At 37.5% G+C, this 14,450-nt stretch overlaps 6 protein-coding genes across 6 annotated transcripts; 3 read left to right on the top strand and 3 right to left on the bottom strand.

Annotated features, from left to right (window-relative positions):
• Nucleotides 1-479: 479 nt before the first annotated feature.
• PRCAT00000137001 (uncharacterized protein) lies at nt 480-2,387 on the top strand (the record flags this gene model as incomplete). The annotated part of the gene is made up of 1 exon (XM_062951166.1): nt 480-2,387. One exon carries the CDS (start codon nt 480-482, stop codon nt 2,385-2,387), a length of 1,908 nt encoding a protein of 635 aa, XP_062806990.1.
• Nucleotides 2,388-2,522: 135 nt separating this feature from the next.
• ASR1 (Asr1p) lies at nt 2,523-3,509 on the bottom strand (the record flags this gene model as incomplete). The annotated part of the gene is made up of 1 exon (XM_062951155.1): nt 2,523-3,509. One exon carries the CDS (start codon nt 3,507-3,509, stop codon nt 2,523-2,525), a length of 987 nt encoding a protein of 328 aa, XP_062806989.1.
• Nucleotides 3,510-3,909: 400 nt separating this feature from the next.
• BUL1 (Bul1p) lies at nt 3,910-6,090 on the bottom strand (the record flags this gene model as incomplete). The annotated part of the gene is made up of 1 exon (XM_062951144.1): nt 3,910-6,090. The coding sequence occupies one exon, from the start codon at nt 6,088-6,090 to the stop codon at nt 3,910-3,912; it is 2,181 nt and encodes a 726-aa protein (XP_062806988.1).
• A 707-nt stretch (nt 6,091-6,797) lies between these two features.
• PRCAT00000134001 (uncharacterized protein) lies at nt 6,798-7,124 on the bottom strand (the record flags this gene model as incomplete). The annotated part of the gene is made up of 1 exon (XM_062951133.1): nt 6,798-7,124. One exon carries the CDS (start codon nt 7,122-7,124, stop codon nt 6,798-6,800), a length of 327 nt encoding a protein of 108 aa, XP_062806987.1.
• Nucleotides 7,125-8,854: 1,730 nt separating this feature from the next.
• Nucleotides 8,855-10,468, top strand: FCY23 (Fcy23p; the record flags this gene model as incomplete). Its single annotated transcript, XM_062951122.1, has 1 exon — nt 8,855-10,468. The coding sequence occupies one exon, from the start codon at nt 8,855-8,857 to the stop codon at nt 10,466-10,468; it is 1,614 nt and encodes a 537-aa protein (XP_062806986.1).
• A 334-nt stretch (nt 10,469-10,802) lies between these two features.
• PRCAT00000132001 (uncharacterized protein) lies at nt 10,803-14,447 on the top strand (the record flags this gene model as incomplete). Its single annotated transcript, XM_062951110.1, has 1 exon — nt 10,803-14,447. One exon carries the CDS (start codon nt 10,803-10,805, stop codon nt 14,445-14,447), a length of 3,645 nt encoding a protein of 1,214 aa, XP_062806985.1.
• Between the last annotated feature and the right edge of the window lie 3 nt (nt 14,448-14,450).

The raw sequence follows: 14,450 nt of genomic DNA, 5'->3' as shown, positions 1-14,450 counted from the left end.
CTTCAAAAATGACAGATCAGCTAATTGCTTAAGAGAACGTTCACTCCGTGAAAATCAGAATATCACATCGAATGTTGAGAACATTCAGCTTGTTCCAAGACTAAAGAGAACGTGTTTAAGTCTGCTTTATTGCAAGTGCTTCAATGTTATTAAAATTTCTCTAGCGTTATACAAAATTTAATCATATTATTCAACTTATTAAACTTATTCAATTTCGATGGACTTTTGCAGGTATCGAGAGATTCAAGAGTGATTTGAATATTTGCTTAAGTAATACAAGATACAAAGTTGCAGGTTGCTGTGCTTGCACTACTAATAATAAAACTTAGTGTAACGCACCTCAGTGAAACTAACCATCAGATTACTTAACCCCAGATGAAGCAAACATCTATCTTCCAGGAATATAAATAATTGAGTTTATATATGACAAACTATTGAAACTTATAACATTATATTGTAAGTGAAAAATAGTCAGCTTCATGATTGGTCATAAGATTATAGTACTGGAATCAGCAAGATACATCAAGCGATATATGTCTACGCAGCTATCTAAGCTCCCAAAGAGTTCTTCTTTCACAGATTTTCTATCTCCTGATGCAAAAATTCCAACTGAGTCTGCTGCACTAGAGAATAAAGATAATATTGCAAATACTCCCAGGATATTGTCTCTGGGAAGCTTTTCCTGGACTTTACCAGAGCCCAGGCAAGAATACGTGTATTTAAGCTCTAGTGAGGTTGCATTGAGAGACTTGGGACTTTCTGCTTCGGAAGTGAATAATGAAGATTATCAAAAAATTGTCAGTGGCCAATTTTATTTGGAAAATAAAGAAAAATTTCGAGAAATGGGATACCCATTTCCATACTCTCAGGCATATGCTGGGTGGCAATTCGGCCAGTTTGCAGGTCAGTTGGGTGATGGGAGAGTTGTGAACTTGTTTGAGGTACCTAAAGTTAGCGACAATAAAATGAATAGGAAAATATATGAGCTACAATTGAAAGGTTCAGGAAAGACACCATATTCTAGATTTGCTGATGGAAAAGCCGTTTTAAGATCCTCGATTAGAGAGTATATAATCTCGGAGCACTTAAACTCTATTGGTATTCCATCAACGAGGGCTCTTTCTTTAACATATCTTCCAAAGACATATGCTCAAAGGGAAGGTGCTGAAAAATGTGCTATTGTTTCAAGATTTGCTGAACTGTGGGTACGATTAGGATCGTTCGATCTTTACAGATGGAGAGGAGATAGGAAGGGTATAAAAGATTTATCCGACTATGTTATAAATAACCTTTTCACTTATGGAGATTCAAAATTTAAATACTACGAAGATTTGATGAAGATAAAATCAGATTTCTATAATGAATCCAAAGACGTTATCGGTGAACTAAGTGATTATGACAAGATGTATTTCGAGATAATAATAAGGAATGCGGAAACAACTGCAATGTGGCAATGCTATGGGTTCCTCAATGGTGTATTGAATACCGATAATACTTCTGTTCTTGGTTTGTCTATGGACTTTGGCCCTTTTTCTATTATGGATAAATATGATCCAAACTATACTCCAAATTCAGAAGATCACGAATTGCGATATGGGTACCGTAATACTCCTACTGCTATTTGGTGGAATTTAACTCGAATGGGTGAGAATGTGGCTGAATTGATAGGGGCAGGTCCCAAAGTTTTGAATACTGAGGAATTTGATAATCTCTCACTGTCGCCTGAGTTGCAGGATAAGATTATAAAACGGGCTACTAAAATAATTGAAGGAGGTGGTCAAATCTTTCAATACGCTTTCACTTTAAAATATGTAGGTACTTTTTTCAAGCGATTGGGTATTTCAAACGATTCAATTGATATGCGGAATCCAGAAAGACATTACGAAGAATTTATTGAACCCATGTTAGGTGTTTTAAAGAAGCTTCAATGTGACTTCAACAAATTTTTCCTCCAAATTCAGTCGCTAAACATTGAGAATGAACAGAATACTTCAGAAAGTCTAGCCACGTCTTTTGTATCAAAAATATATAAGGACGACGAGGCTAGATATCTGAAAGAAGAGCTAATCGAAGATACCGCCGCCTGGTTAGATTTGTATAGAAATTTACTCAAGGATTCCGATCTGGCAGTGTCGAGAGCTAGTATCAGTTCAAACCGTAATCCATTGTTTTTACCTCGCAACTGGATCTTAGATGAAGTCATACAATACACCAATGACAGTAATGGAGAAGATTTGAGTTATTTAAAGAAACTCGAGAGGATGAGTCTTTATCCGTACGATAAATCAAAATGGGGTGATGATTTGAAGGAGCTTGAAGAGAGATGGTTAGTTCAAGGTGATGTCGATGAGTATCACTCGATGCTTCAGTGCAGCTGCTCTAGTTGAACCATTTGATGTTCGCACTTTTTTGCTTCCTATACCTTTACATATATAGTAGTACTTCAAAAAATTGAAATCAAATATAGGATTTATTTTAATTACATATCGTTACATAAACATGATCATTTCATTAAATCACAATTAGGTCCTGAATGCATCCTGGGCATCCTTGTAGCCTTTGTGGAAGGCTTCCTTGGCTTGCTTCTGAACCGACGGGTCCAAAGAGCTAATTCTTGAGTCTAACTTATCATTTCCAGTACTGAAGCCACTGTTGGAGCTCGTGTCATCCTTGGATGTAGACAGCTTCCCATACAGGTAGTTAGCGCCTGAACCATATGCTGCGTTACCTGCATTGGAATGTTGACTATCTCTAGCGGTTTTGTGAGGAACGTCATTTCTTGACGACACATATCCAGCTGCACCAGAAGGCGCAGAAGAATCGACTACAGCGGCTCTAGATTGATCCTCAGATATCGCATAGTCATTGGTAGACGAATGTTGACCACTTCCTGAATTAGAACCATAGTTGCCTTTTCCTGATGTTCCAACTCCCGAATGAGACTTTACGCCGCTCCCAGAGGTGTCGAACCCTGAGTAACCTGAAGACCCATGGGCACCACTTCCTGCATTCGATGTGTAAGAATCACCCTTGGAACCAGTTGTTGAGCTTTTGCCATATGGATCAGACGTAGCATTCGACCTTGAAGAATCCTTACTGTAAGGATCAGAAGTCGTTCCCCCTGATTTTGAGGAACCATAAGCAGCACCGCCAGCACCTGCAGCACCTACTGCAGCACCGGATCCTAGACCACTTCCAGACACGTTACCTGCGTCGGAATTTTTACCAGTGGAAGAAGCTCCAGTCTTAGAATCACCTTTAGAACCAAATTTGGTACCAATTCCACCTTCGATACCAGATATGTTCTCTTTGCCAATTGCATTTCCTGCCTTTTTATCTAAGTCATTCGCATACTTGGAAGCTTCTTCCTTGTTTAAATTGCCCTCTTTATACTGCTTTTGGACCTCTCCAGTAAGATTATCTTTACCTATGACTTTACCACCTTGTTTGTCAACATCGTCGACATCCTTTTTACTAATTTTGCTTTGAATCTTGTCTGCTAATCCCATTTTGCTTTGTATGCCACCTAATATCTCTTAGCCTCATTCAAATATACTCGTTATTTATAATAGTTTGAGCCTCAGAAAAGGTGTCAGTACTTTGCTGGGTTGCTCTAGAAAAACAACTGTAAGTGGTTGCGGTGGTTGCGAAAAACTAAGGGCTCAGCTACACGTCACGTGTGAAATTCGGGAATTTCAAGCTTAAGCTAGCATCAGCAATTTTACGATAACAGTGGCTATATATGAGATCATCGACTATGGCGAAGCCATCAGCTTTTCTTTTTTTCTTTAATTATGTGGCTTACGTACAACTAAACTCAAATCCAAAATACGTAATGACTCAATTGCAGCAAAATTATATAATTGGAATACGTAATTTCATATTGTAACTAAACTTCTTAAAATACTTTTACTTTTGTATTGTCACTGGAACTTTCACATTCACTATAGTGTTATTAGAAAGATGAAAGGTTACTCTGAGATAATAAAAGCGACCCATGAAACATGATTGAAAAGATGGAAGCAAACAGAATCTATCATAAGAAGGCACTGTGTGCTTTTTATTGTCTCCCTTTAACTTTGCTGAATCTAGGTTAACAATAAGGTTAAATCTCTTGTTTCCAGGTTTCGACGAACAGGTTGAAATTGAACGGATAGCAGACAACGATCTTTGATTGTTCTCATATTCATTTCCATTTGCTTGTATCAGTATATCGGTGAGTTCTAAATTCATGTAATTTTCATCCATTTTGCAAATGGCCTTCATGTCACGCACAAACTGACTTTCAAGCTTGTAGTTTTGATGTCCTAGTTTAGTCAAAAGTTTACCAATTTCAAGACTTTTCGAGCGTACAGGTAACTTTGTATGCTGTGTGAAATTATCCGAATCCCCTACATATTCAAGTTGTGGAATACACTCATTTTTATACAATAAGTCATGATTTAGCTCGATTGGAATTTGGTCACCATTAGACTTGAATGTAAATACGACTAAATCGCACGAAATCAGTCGCAATTCTGGCCCTTTTTTGTTTTGAAATGGGAGGTCAATTGAAAAATCGATTTGAACGTCTAATAGTCGAGGTGATTCTATTACTTTCTCAGTCCTTCTGAACCTTGGAGGAGGGATATATTTCACTATATGATCAACTTTGGGTACTTGTATCCGCACGCATCCTAGTTGTTTCACCAGACCGAGAATATTACTTTTATTAATTGGGTGTACTACTTCGATATTTTCTTTGAAAGACTGTTGCTTTATATCTCTGTAGGGGCCTCTTCTATAGCATTGTTTTGCCTTCTCTATTTGCAATTCAGCTTCCGCTAGTCTAGTCGAACCATCTATAATTTCTCCCACATTTCCTTCATTGATAAACTTCACAAGTTGGTTTCCTGACTCAATTTTTTGATCTAAACTTCTCATAAACATATCATAAAGTACTCTGTTTTCAGTTAATTTCATTAGTTTTTCATTTTCAGTGAAACGTTTCGATTCTTTAACGACCCTAATGTAATTTCTTCTTTCCTTTAAGATAACATATTCGTCTCCACTGTTGTTGACCAATTTTGTTCTATCGATATCACGCAAGTCCTCGTCTACATTATATGCCGATTTGCGTCCAATAAATCTAGCTAGAACATCATAACTCACTGAAGAGTCCACGAATGAGAAATCTTTCATATGAGTATTCAGATTCAAAGGCGCTTCATATTTGGAAAGTCCCAAAGTAGGTGGCAATTCGACATGACTACTTAAATTATGTTCATTGCATTGGGAATCTAAAAGTGATTCTGGAATTTTAAAATTGAAAAACCTTTTATACGTCTCCTTCGGCAATAACAGTCTTCCTCTCATTGAAATGAGGGTGCCATCAATCGGATCATGCTGATAAGGGCAAAAATATTGTTCCAGTTTATCTTCTAGTAATCTATTCACATACGCTTCTGTCCAAGAAGCACTAAAATCAAAAATTTCCAAAAATTTTTTGATTACTACCGGTCTCTTATCAGCTGCATTTTTAGTATTTGAAACAATAAAATTACCTTCCAAAAGAACATTAAACATATCGAAGGGAATTTCGTCATTTGTTTCATTAGCGATAACAACATAGCCATTCAACAAATCGCCTTGCTTATACTCGTGGAGAGTTGGATCTATTATTTCCAATTTCTTGCCAAAATCGCCAACCTCTTTTGTAAAAAAGACTTCAAGTTTGACACCGTTTGAAACAGTGTTACGAGTATCCGTTAAATTCTTCAACCTGTGAGTATTATCCAATATAGTTTCCTGCCACAGACTTGAAGATTGGTCTGCTAAGATCAATCTTTCACCATCAAGTCCCCTTCCTCCCGCCACAGAGGTTGTGGCTGTAGTATTCGAATTGCTCGAGAAAGGATTGGAATCTGCTGATGAAATTGATGAATGCTCATACATCGGAGGTTCCGGGCCTTCATTTGATACATTTACACTCTTGAAAATAGTAGATGCATACATGTCATATGAAGGTAAAATACTCCATATCGGTGCCTCATTGTCAAGTGATGGTAGTCCGGTAGGACTATTTTCATCGGCCACGTTGTCGTGCTCCATATATACTCTCTTCAAAGTTTACTCGTAATCCTAACTGAATAGAAACCAGCTATCGTCTTCTTTTATATACATATTATCAACTAATGTGACAATTTGTAATCATTCTGTGACTCACTAAATTTAATTTTAGACTGCGAGATAGGACAATTTGTAATCACCGCGTAAAGATGTAAGTTCGCACTCTCGCAGCCTCTCGATTCTACGAGTTACAATAATATTTCGTTTGTACATATTCGCACCCCACGCTTTGACGATCGTGGGGATCACAGAAATCTTTCGCTAACGGATCAAGAATCTTTTCCGTATCACGTTCCCCGAACAAATGATCTAGGGAAGAGTGAGAGTTTGAGGGTTAGAGTGTTCGGGTAAAAGGATAAAGACTCAAAAATGATTCAGTTTTATGCATTATTGAAAAATAAAATTAAACTAATACAACAAGATAATACATATGTTAGCCACAACTGATGTGATAAATAACATGATAGATAAATATATGGATTTGATATAATGACTAAGATGACAGATAAATAATAAGCCATTGTTCATGAATTTATGAATTGAATGCCGACGATTAACCTCAAGAAATAAGTAGTTGGTCGCAAATAAATATGCGGATTGGTGAAGCACTTACCACTCGCAAGCAGTCGAAGCAAATGCAACCATGTGATGATTGAAAAGTCTTCATATGAATAAAAATATGACTAAAACTAATCTTCTTTTTTCATTTTAAGTAAATTTGTGAAAAATGTCTTCTTGCAGCCTAGGTCCGCCTTTAAAATCTCATTGTACCAACGGATGTATTTCACCTTCAAATTTTCGCTGTATAAGCCCTGAACGACAGCGATATCACTTATGCCTGCTGCTTTCAGCAACGAAAAGACCCATGTAAAATTATTCATGAAGATTCGAGCTGTATAGGCCATGATATCAAGTGCAAACATAAGCACGACTGGAGTAGCGATTATTGATATGAATATGTGGGACAAGATTGTCACCTTCAGCTCCATTAATCTAAGCAATTCTACTACTATCATTATATTTGGCCAGAATACTACGATTTCTGCTGGATTACCGTAGGGTACGTTGCTCTTTGTTATATATGGCTCAACCCCTGGTGTTATCAAGATCGTGCGTTACCCGTAAGCGTGGAGTTCCATAATGAGAAGGGGCGGCGAAAATTATTTTTCTTTTATTTTTTACTTTTTTCTTTGTATCTGGGATCCTGCGCTCTGAATACAATCAGTGTTTGCTACAGCAAAGCAACAACATTCCTGTATGTCTTACATGATGATATAACTACTTAACCTTATCTACATTATCCTAGTCCATTCGAGGAGGATCAACAAGTTTCTGAAGTGACAACATACTAACTTTTACATAATTTTACGGATACGCTGGTCAAAATCGCACGAATTAGCCATACTAGACTGTATGCCTTTTAATCACGCATTTGCTTAATTTATGTACCCCGCTATTTTCTAGACCCTAGTGTCCCTCATTCTGGCATACGAAGTCTACAAAAACTACCACATTTTTAGATAATGTGGGACTGGGCCATAATAATCGTATGCTTAATAAACCCATTTGAAAGATGATCTTCAGTCGGAGATGTTACGAAAACATACATTCATATTACTATACCCATCCCGCACCATATTTTGAGCTAAATTCTTTGCTCTAACCAGCTTACTTTCCTAGTTCTTCTTAATTCTCATGGAAAAGTCGTAGAGAGCATGAGGGCGCCGTTGTCAGGTTGCACTATTTTGCTGATTTTTAATAATATAGTACCAGGGGAAGCACTTATGGCGTAGCCAGATACAGTCTCACATTCTACAATTTGAGGTGTAAGATGTATTATGGTTAAGAACGTGCCAGTAGCAAGCATGATTTACTTGAGGATTTGCGGAATAACTTGAGGTCGGACTTGTATCGTTTTTTTAGTTCATGGTCCGTGCTTCTCTGGTAACATTACAACAGTTACCAAAACCAGTAATGTGTTGCGGTGTCTTCATTCACTAGTCAGACTTCTCAGCCCAGCTTTAAAGTAAAGGAGCTCCTTTTTGTCCTAAATAAGATATGTTGTGAGTTCGATCAAATGGTTTCCAGGGATGCAAAAAAGACCATCGTTGGTTTTATTGCTAATTAGCAAACGACGTCGTGCTTCCTCGTGCCAAAAAGCATATTGGATTATACCTAAGTCTGATAAAAACAGGATAAACCTCCCTCTGTCAGTGCTAGTCACCAGGCTCAAAATAGAGCAGAATGAAATTACACTGCAAATTTTCTACGATCTTATTTCAATAAGCTCGTTATGAGATAGGAATGAGATGACCAGTAGTAAAGATTGCAAATGAAGCTAATTTCTACATAGGACTTAACTCATGTCATCTTATAAAAGTACGCTTAACTGATATCGCAACGATTTGGCCTGGCTAGCTCAATCGGTAGAGCGTTTGACTCTTAAGTAAAGAGAAGCGATCAAAAGGTTGCGGGTTCGACCCCCGCGTCGGGCTAGCTCTAATTAATTTTTTAATCTTTTATACGATTAACTTAAGTTCCCTAGTTATATAGCTTGCGTCGTTTTATCTTCTTCTACAATCTAAATGATCAGGATATGCTTGATTTTGATCGATTCAATCCTATTTCATGAAAATTATTGTGTGAGTCATTGTGGTGCTCATTTAATGAGTCAAAACAATTTTTTTTTTTTTTATTTCACTTAGTACATTATATTAACGTATAGCTTTAACGTCTACAAATAGTTATGGGCAAATTGCCAAGAGAACTAAGCTCAAGGGAAGAGACCATTAAAGATGTGCCCTACTCTGAAAATTCATCAAATAGGTTTTGGAAACTACTTTCGAGTGTTTCTAAACGTTTAGATTCGCTAGGAGTAGAATCAAGAGGTATAGAGAGAATCAAACCTTATGAGAGATCTACAAATAAAACTAAGCAGCTTATTTCAGTATGTGGCTTATGGCTCTCTGCATGTGGCGGGTTAAGTTCGATGTCTTCTTTTTATTTGGGACCTCTCTTATTTGAGCTAGGTTTGAAAAATACCTTAATTGCAGGCTTGATTGGACAAGCGATTGGATGTGGTGTTGCTGCATATTGCTCATTAATGGGTCCAAGATCTGGCTGTCGACAAATGGTAAGCGCTAGGTTTTTATTTGGTTGGTGGTTTGTAAAATTGGTCGGTCTTGTGAGCATCATTGGGGTCTTGGGATGGTCAGTGGTTAACTGTGTTGTGGGCGGCCAAATCCTAGCAAGTATTAGCGATGGAAAACTTCCTCTTGTTGTTGGAATCATAATTATCGCTTGTGTTTCTTTACTAGTAGCAATTGGTGGAATTAAACAATTATTGAAGGTGGAAACTATATTAAGTTTACCCGTGAATTTTGCATTTCTACTCTTGTACATCGTTGCTTCTAAGAAATTTCACTATTTGTCAAATGCCAATGTGCCAGGCATCGACGCAGCTACTATCAAGGGAAATTGGCTTTCGTTCCTTTCACTTTCATATTCGGTAACTTCAACCTGGGGCTCAATTGCATCAGATTACTATATTTTATTTCCCGAAGATACACCAGACGTTCAGGTTTTCTGCTTAACATTCTTTGGTATTCTTATACCCACGACCTTTGTAGCTACTGCTGGTCTCTTAATAGGAAATGTCGCTCTTTCTTACGAGCCTTGGGGCACAGCATATGAAGAATATGGTATGGGTGGCTTACTTAATGCGGCCTTTCTACCCTGGGGTGGTGGAGGCAAGTTTTTATTAATCTTGATATTTTTGTCGTTGATATCCAACAATATTGTCAATACTTATTCCGCCGCTTTTAGTATCCAGTTATCTGCAATTCCGCTTGCTAGAGTTCCAAGATGGATATGGGCTTTTGTTGTAACTATTGTATACTTGGTATGTGCATTGGTTGGAAGGAACAAGTTCTCAACAATTTTAGGTAACTTTTTGCCAATGATTGGTTATTGGATTTCAATGTATTTTATAATGCTCTTAGAAGAAAATACAATATTCAGGACTGATAGATTCATTCACTTATACACTGCTGAGCTTCCAGATGACGAGCCTAATACTGAGCGATACATCTCAAAACTGATTAGACGTACACAGCACTACAATTTTGCAATATGGGATAAATACGGTAAACTAACTCATGGTTATGCTTCCACACTTTCATTTATCATAGGTGCTACAGGTGCTGCGGTCGGAATGTCACAAACTTATTGGATTGGTCCTATTGCTCGTGCTGTAGGTGGTCAGTATGGTGGTGATATTGCCATGTGGCTAGTTATGGGATTCAGTGGGTTATGCTTTCCTCCATTAAGATATTTAGAGCTTAAACGGTATGGTCGTTGATGTGTCTATGGATGTTACATTAAAATGTGAGTATAGCTAGCTCATGTGTTTTAGATTTAAAGAGATATTATTATTTAGTATTTAATAGACTTTTTCATACCTGAACTTTTTACGAGCATGGTGCCAAAAAAATTGGTCCCCGATTGAGAATTTTTCAAAACTTGAAAACTAATTTGAATTACGTGTCTCACTAAAAGTCCCACTTATCCGAACTATTACTTACTAGTTCAAAGACTTAATCTTTGTGAGTTAACGAGGTAACAACATTCTTTCTGCTGCTTCAATTTTAAGCATTGCCATTTGTCTTCACTACTGTATAATTTGATTCCTGAAAATGTCTACACCAGCCGAAATCATTGCTGCTAGAGTCAATGGGTCCCACCTTACGAGTGAGAAATCATTCGTAGACCTCAACTCTCCATCAGACTCTGATGGTTCCGAATCTGCGCGAGCAGGGAGCCCTGATGATCATTCTATGAACACTTCGGTACCCTCCATTTCTGATGAGTCTGCATTTCCAGCTTTGGGCGGTAAGAGAGCCGACGTAGCAAATGCTACACCAACTTGGGGCCCCAAAATGGATTCTGCTGGCTCAGGTGACTTGGCTAATAGTCTGTCAAAGACTTCTTCGCCTTCTATTGGAAGTGGAAAAATTAAATCATCTACGATTCAAGAGGCATTTTCGCTAGGTGCTGACGATCAGTTGAACGTAGCTAGGCCCGAATTCATTAAGATTCTAACTTATGTAAAGTCTGAGACTAATACTAGCATTGAGTGTACCACTTCTCATCACACCAAGAAGCGGACATTTTTAATCACTGGAAAACCAACGGACGTTAAATTAGCGAAGAGACTTATAATCAAAGATTTAACTAAGCCTGTCAAGATAAGTTTCAGTGTCCCAGCTAAAATCAGATCTCGGATTATCGGTCAACAAGGTCGAACTTTGAAACCAATTATCCAAGGAAATGAAGTTAAAATTGATATTGCACATCCTGAATCTTCTGATAATAACGAAGACGAAAAGGAAGACATATTTGACGATTTAGTAAAAGTCACTATTGAGGGAGATGTTGAAGGTTGTAAACATGCGAAAGCTCAAATAATGGATATAGTGAAAGAAGAGACCAAGAACATGCCAATAAATCTTTCTGTCGATCCAATGATTTTACCGTTCGTCAGTCATATCCTCAAAGACATTCCAGGGAAATTTGAAGAGTTAGACATCTCAATTCCAGAACGCAATGATAATAGCTCAAAAATTCGCCTATATGGAGATAGAGAGGCTGTTTTAAAGGCGAGAAATGACATAAAGAATTTACTTGACAAGACAGCCGATAAAATTACAGTTGAAGAAGTTGCAATTCCTAAGTTAAAACAAAAGTTTTTGCCGATTGATGAAATTTTAGAAGAGGAGAATATCTTGATTAGATTGCCTAAGAATGAAGAGGGTAACGTCGAATTTGTTGGTGAACTGAAAAAGATTCCAATTGCAATTGAAAGAGCAAGAAAGACGACGTCTCAATATCAAGTTGATATCTTGGATATGTCAAAAGCACACAAAGGTAATCTATTGCATGTCAGGGCTGTTGCGGCATTGCTAGAATCTAATGGAACCTTTAAAAAAATTGCTGATGAAAATAATGTCCTGATAAATGTGCCTAGTTCCATAGAATTAGCAAATACAAATGTTAAATCCATTCCACTAGAAGTTACCTTTAAGAACGACGAACTTGAAAGGGTGAAAAATGCCAAAAGGTCAATAGTCTCAGCTGTTAACTCTATTTCACCAGATTCAACAAAGATTATTTCTGATATTGACGAATTTCTCTTGAGTAAAGTTCCTGGTGTCATTGACGAGTCTGCAGCAGAAAATTCGATCTCCTATGTTATCCTTGGTAGATACATCACCTTATTTTCTGCTGCAGAAGAAGACGACATTGATTTCGTGGACGAAGCAAGTTCATCAAATGCACTAGATGATATTGATAATCTTTTAAATCAATTGAGAGACATGTCCCAAAATTTGCAATCCACAGTTTTGAGTATTGAAGCCAATGATCAAGCTCACATCTCTGGTCCCAGTGGTAGAACTTTATCTCTCATTATGAAAAGAATTGAGCCAGATTCAGTCATGATAAAGTTTCACTTTAACGGCGAAAGAAGATCAGAGAATGAACTTTTCATACAAGGTTTAAAATCCCAAACTGTTATCGTGATACAAAGCATTGAAAGAGTTCTTTCTGATTTCAAAGAATTTAAGGACGAATACAAAACATCTTTCCAAGTTCCCACGTCAATTTTATCAAGATTAATTGGAAAAAATGGATCCAATTTAAATTCATTGAGAAAAGAGTATGGCATCAAAATAGACGTCTCCGAAAATGAGCTGGATAACAAAGAGAATGATAATAAGACAGAAATCAGGATCACTGGCGTAAAATTGAATTCCGACGAATGTGCAAACCGCATTCAACAACTATCTAAGAAATGGTCAGATGAAACTTTAGTGAGATTGAAAGTAGACTCTCAATTCCACAGACGATTAATAGGACCTCATGGAGTCTACATTAATAGGTTGCAGGAAAAGTACAAAGTTAATATAAGGTTTCCTTCATCTGTCAGTCTTGAGTCTTCGTATCCCGATGCTCCAAAATCGAAAGATGAAGTTACTATAAAGGGGCCCTCTAAAGCTGTCTCAAAGGCTGAAGAGGAGCTTATGGACTTTTATCATTATGAAAAAGAGAATGGTCATAAGCAGAGTGTAAAGATACCCACCAAGGCCATCGCTAGAGTTATTGGTAGATCTGGAGAAACCATAAAGGACTTGGCCGATGGCACTGGTATTGACTACAGATTTAATCGTAGTAAAGAGTTTGAAGAGGAAAACGGTTATGCTGAGGTTGAGCTTACTGGTTCCAAATCTGCCTTGAAAATGGCCGTTAAAAAGATTCAAGACATTATCGACGAAGTTGAAAACACTACCTCAATATCTATCTCAGTAGACCCTAAATTCCATCGTGACTTGGTAGGTCCTGGAGGCTCTGTGATGAAGGAAATAATCTCTAAAGCTGGTGGAGACGGATATTCAGGAATTAGATATAACAGGCTTTTGACTGTTCCCAACGAAGGTACGGGATCGAATCAAGTATCTTCTCAGGGTAATAAAGACGTTGTTGATAAAATCATAGCACAAGTTCGTGATATTGTAGCTAATAAGGAAGCCGAACTTATTGTCAACTATGAATTACCTAAGGAGAAACATAGATTGATTATTGGTCCATCAGGATCTATTCGTCATTCCTTACAAGATGAATTCAATGTGTTCATTGATGTTCCCAGACCAAATGACCTGTCAACTACCATCAAACTAAAAGGAAGAAAGGAGAAAATCGACTCATTAATAGAAAAGCTAAACATTTTAACGAAAGATAACTGGACAGCGTCGGTTGATGTTCCTGAAGCTTATCACAGTTTTGTTAGCGAGCGAGGGGCAGTTTTTAAAAAATTAAAGTCGAAATTCAATATTGAAATTCAACACGGAAATATGACTAGAAGGGCCGCCAAGTTGTCAAGCTCATCTGTTCCAAGTCCCCCAGAAGCTGCGCATCCACACGAAGAGGAGAACTTTAAATTTTCAACTATTCCTCTCGAACAAGAGACTGACACATCTAAAGTAATTCCATGGAGAGTAAAGGGAGAATCTGTAGATTCGGATAATGCACTAAGAGTTATTAAGGAGCGTTTAGAAAATGCCAAAAAGGCGGATACAATAGGTTGGATATATGTTAAAAAGCCTTCAGATTTGTCAAAGATCGTAGGTACACAAGGTTCTACTCTTGACCGCATAAGAAATGAGACTGGGTGCTCCATATTTGTTCCGAGGCCAAACGACAAAAATCCAAATTTTATACATTTAATTGGGTCTCAAGATTCGGTATCATCCGCTAAGGGAGCTATTGAAAAGCTCATTAGCTAATTT

The sequence above is a fragment of the Priceomyces carsonii genome (assembly GCF_900007245.1).
Source record: "Priceomyces carsonii strain CBS4050 genome assembly, scaffold: Debaryomyces_carsonii_scaffold_1, whole genome shotgun sequence".
In the NCBI taxonomy this organism is placed as follows: Eukaryota; Fungi; Ascomycota; class Pichiomycetes; order Serinales; family Debaryomycetaceae; genus Priceomyces; species Priceomyces carsonii.
This window is presented reverse-complemented; position numbering and strand designations above follow the sequence as displayed.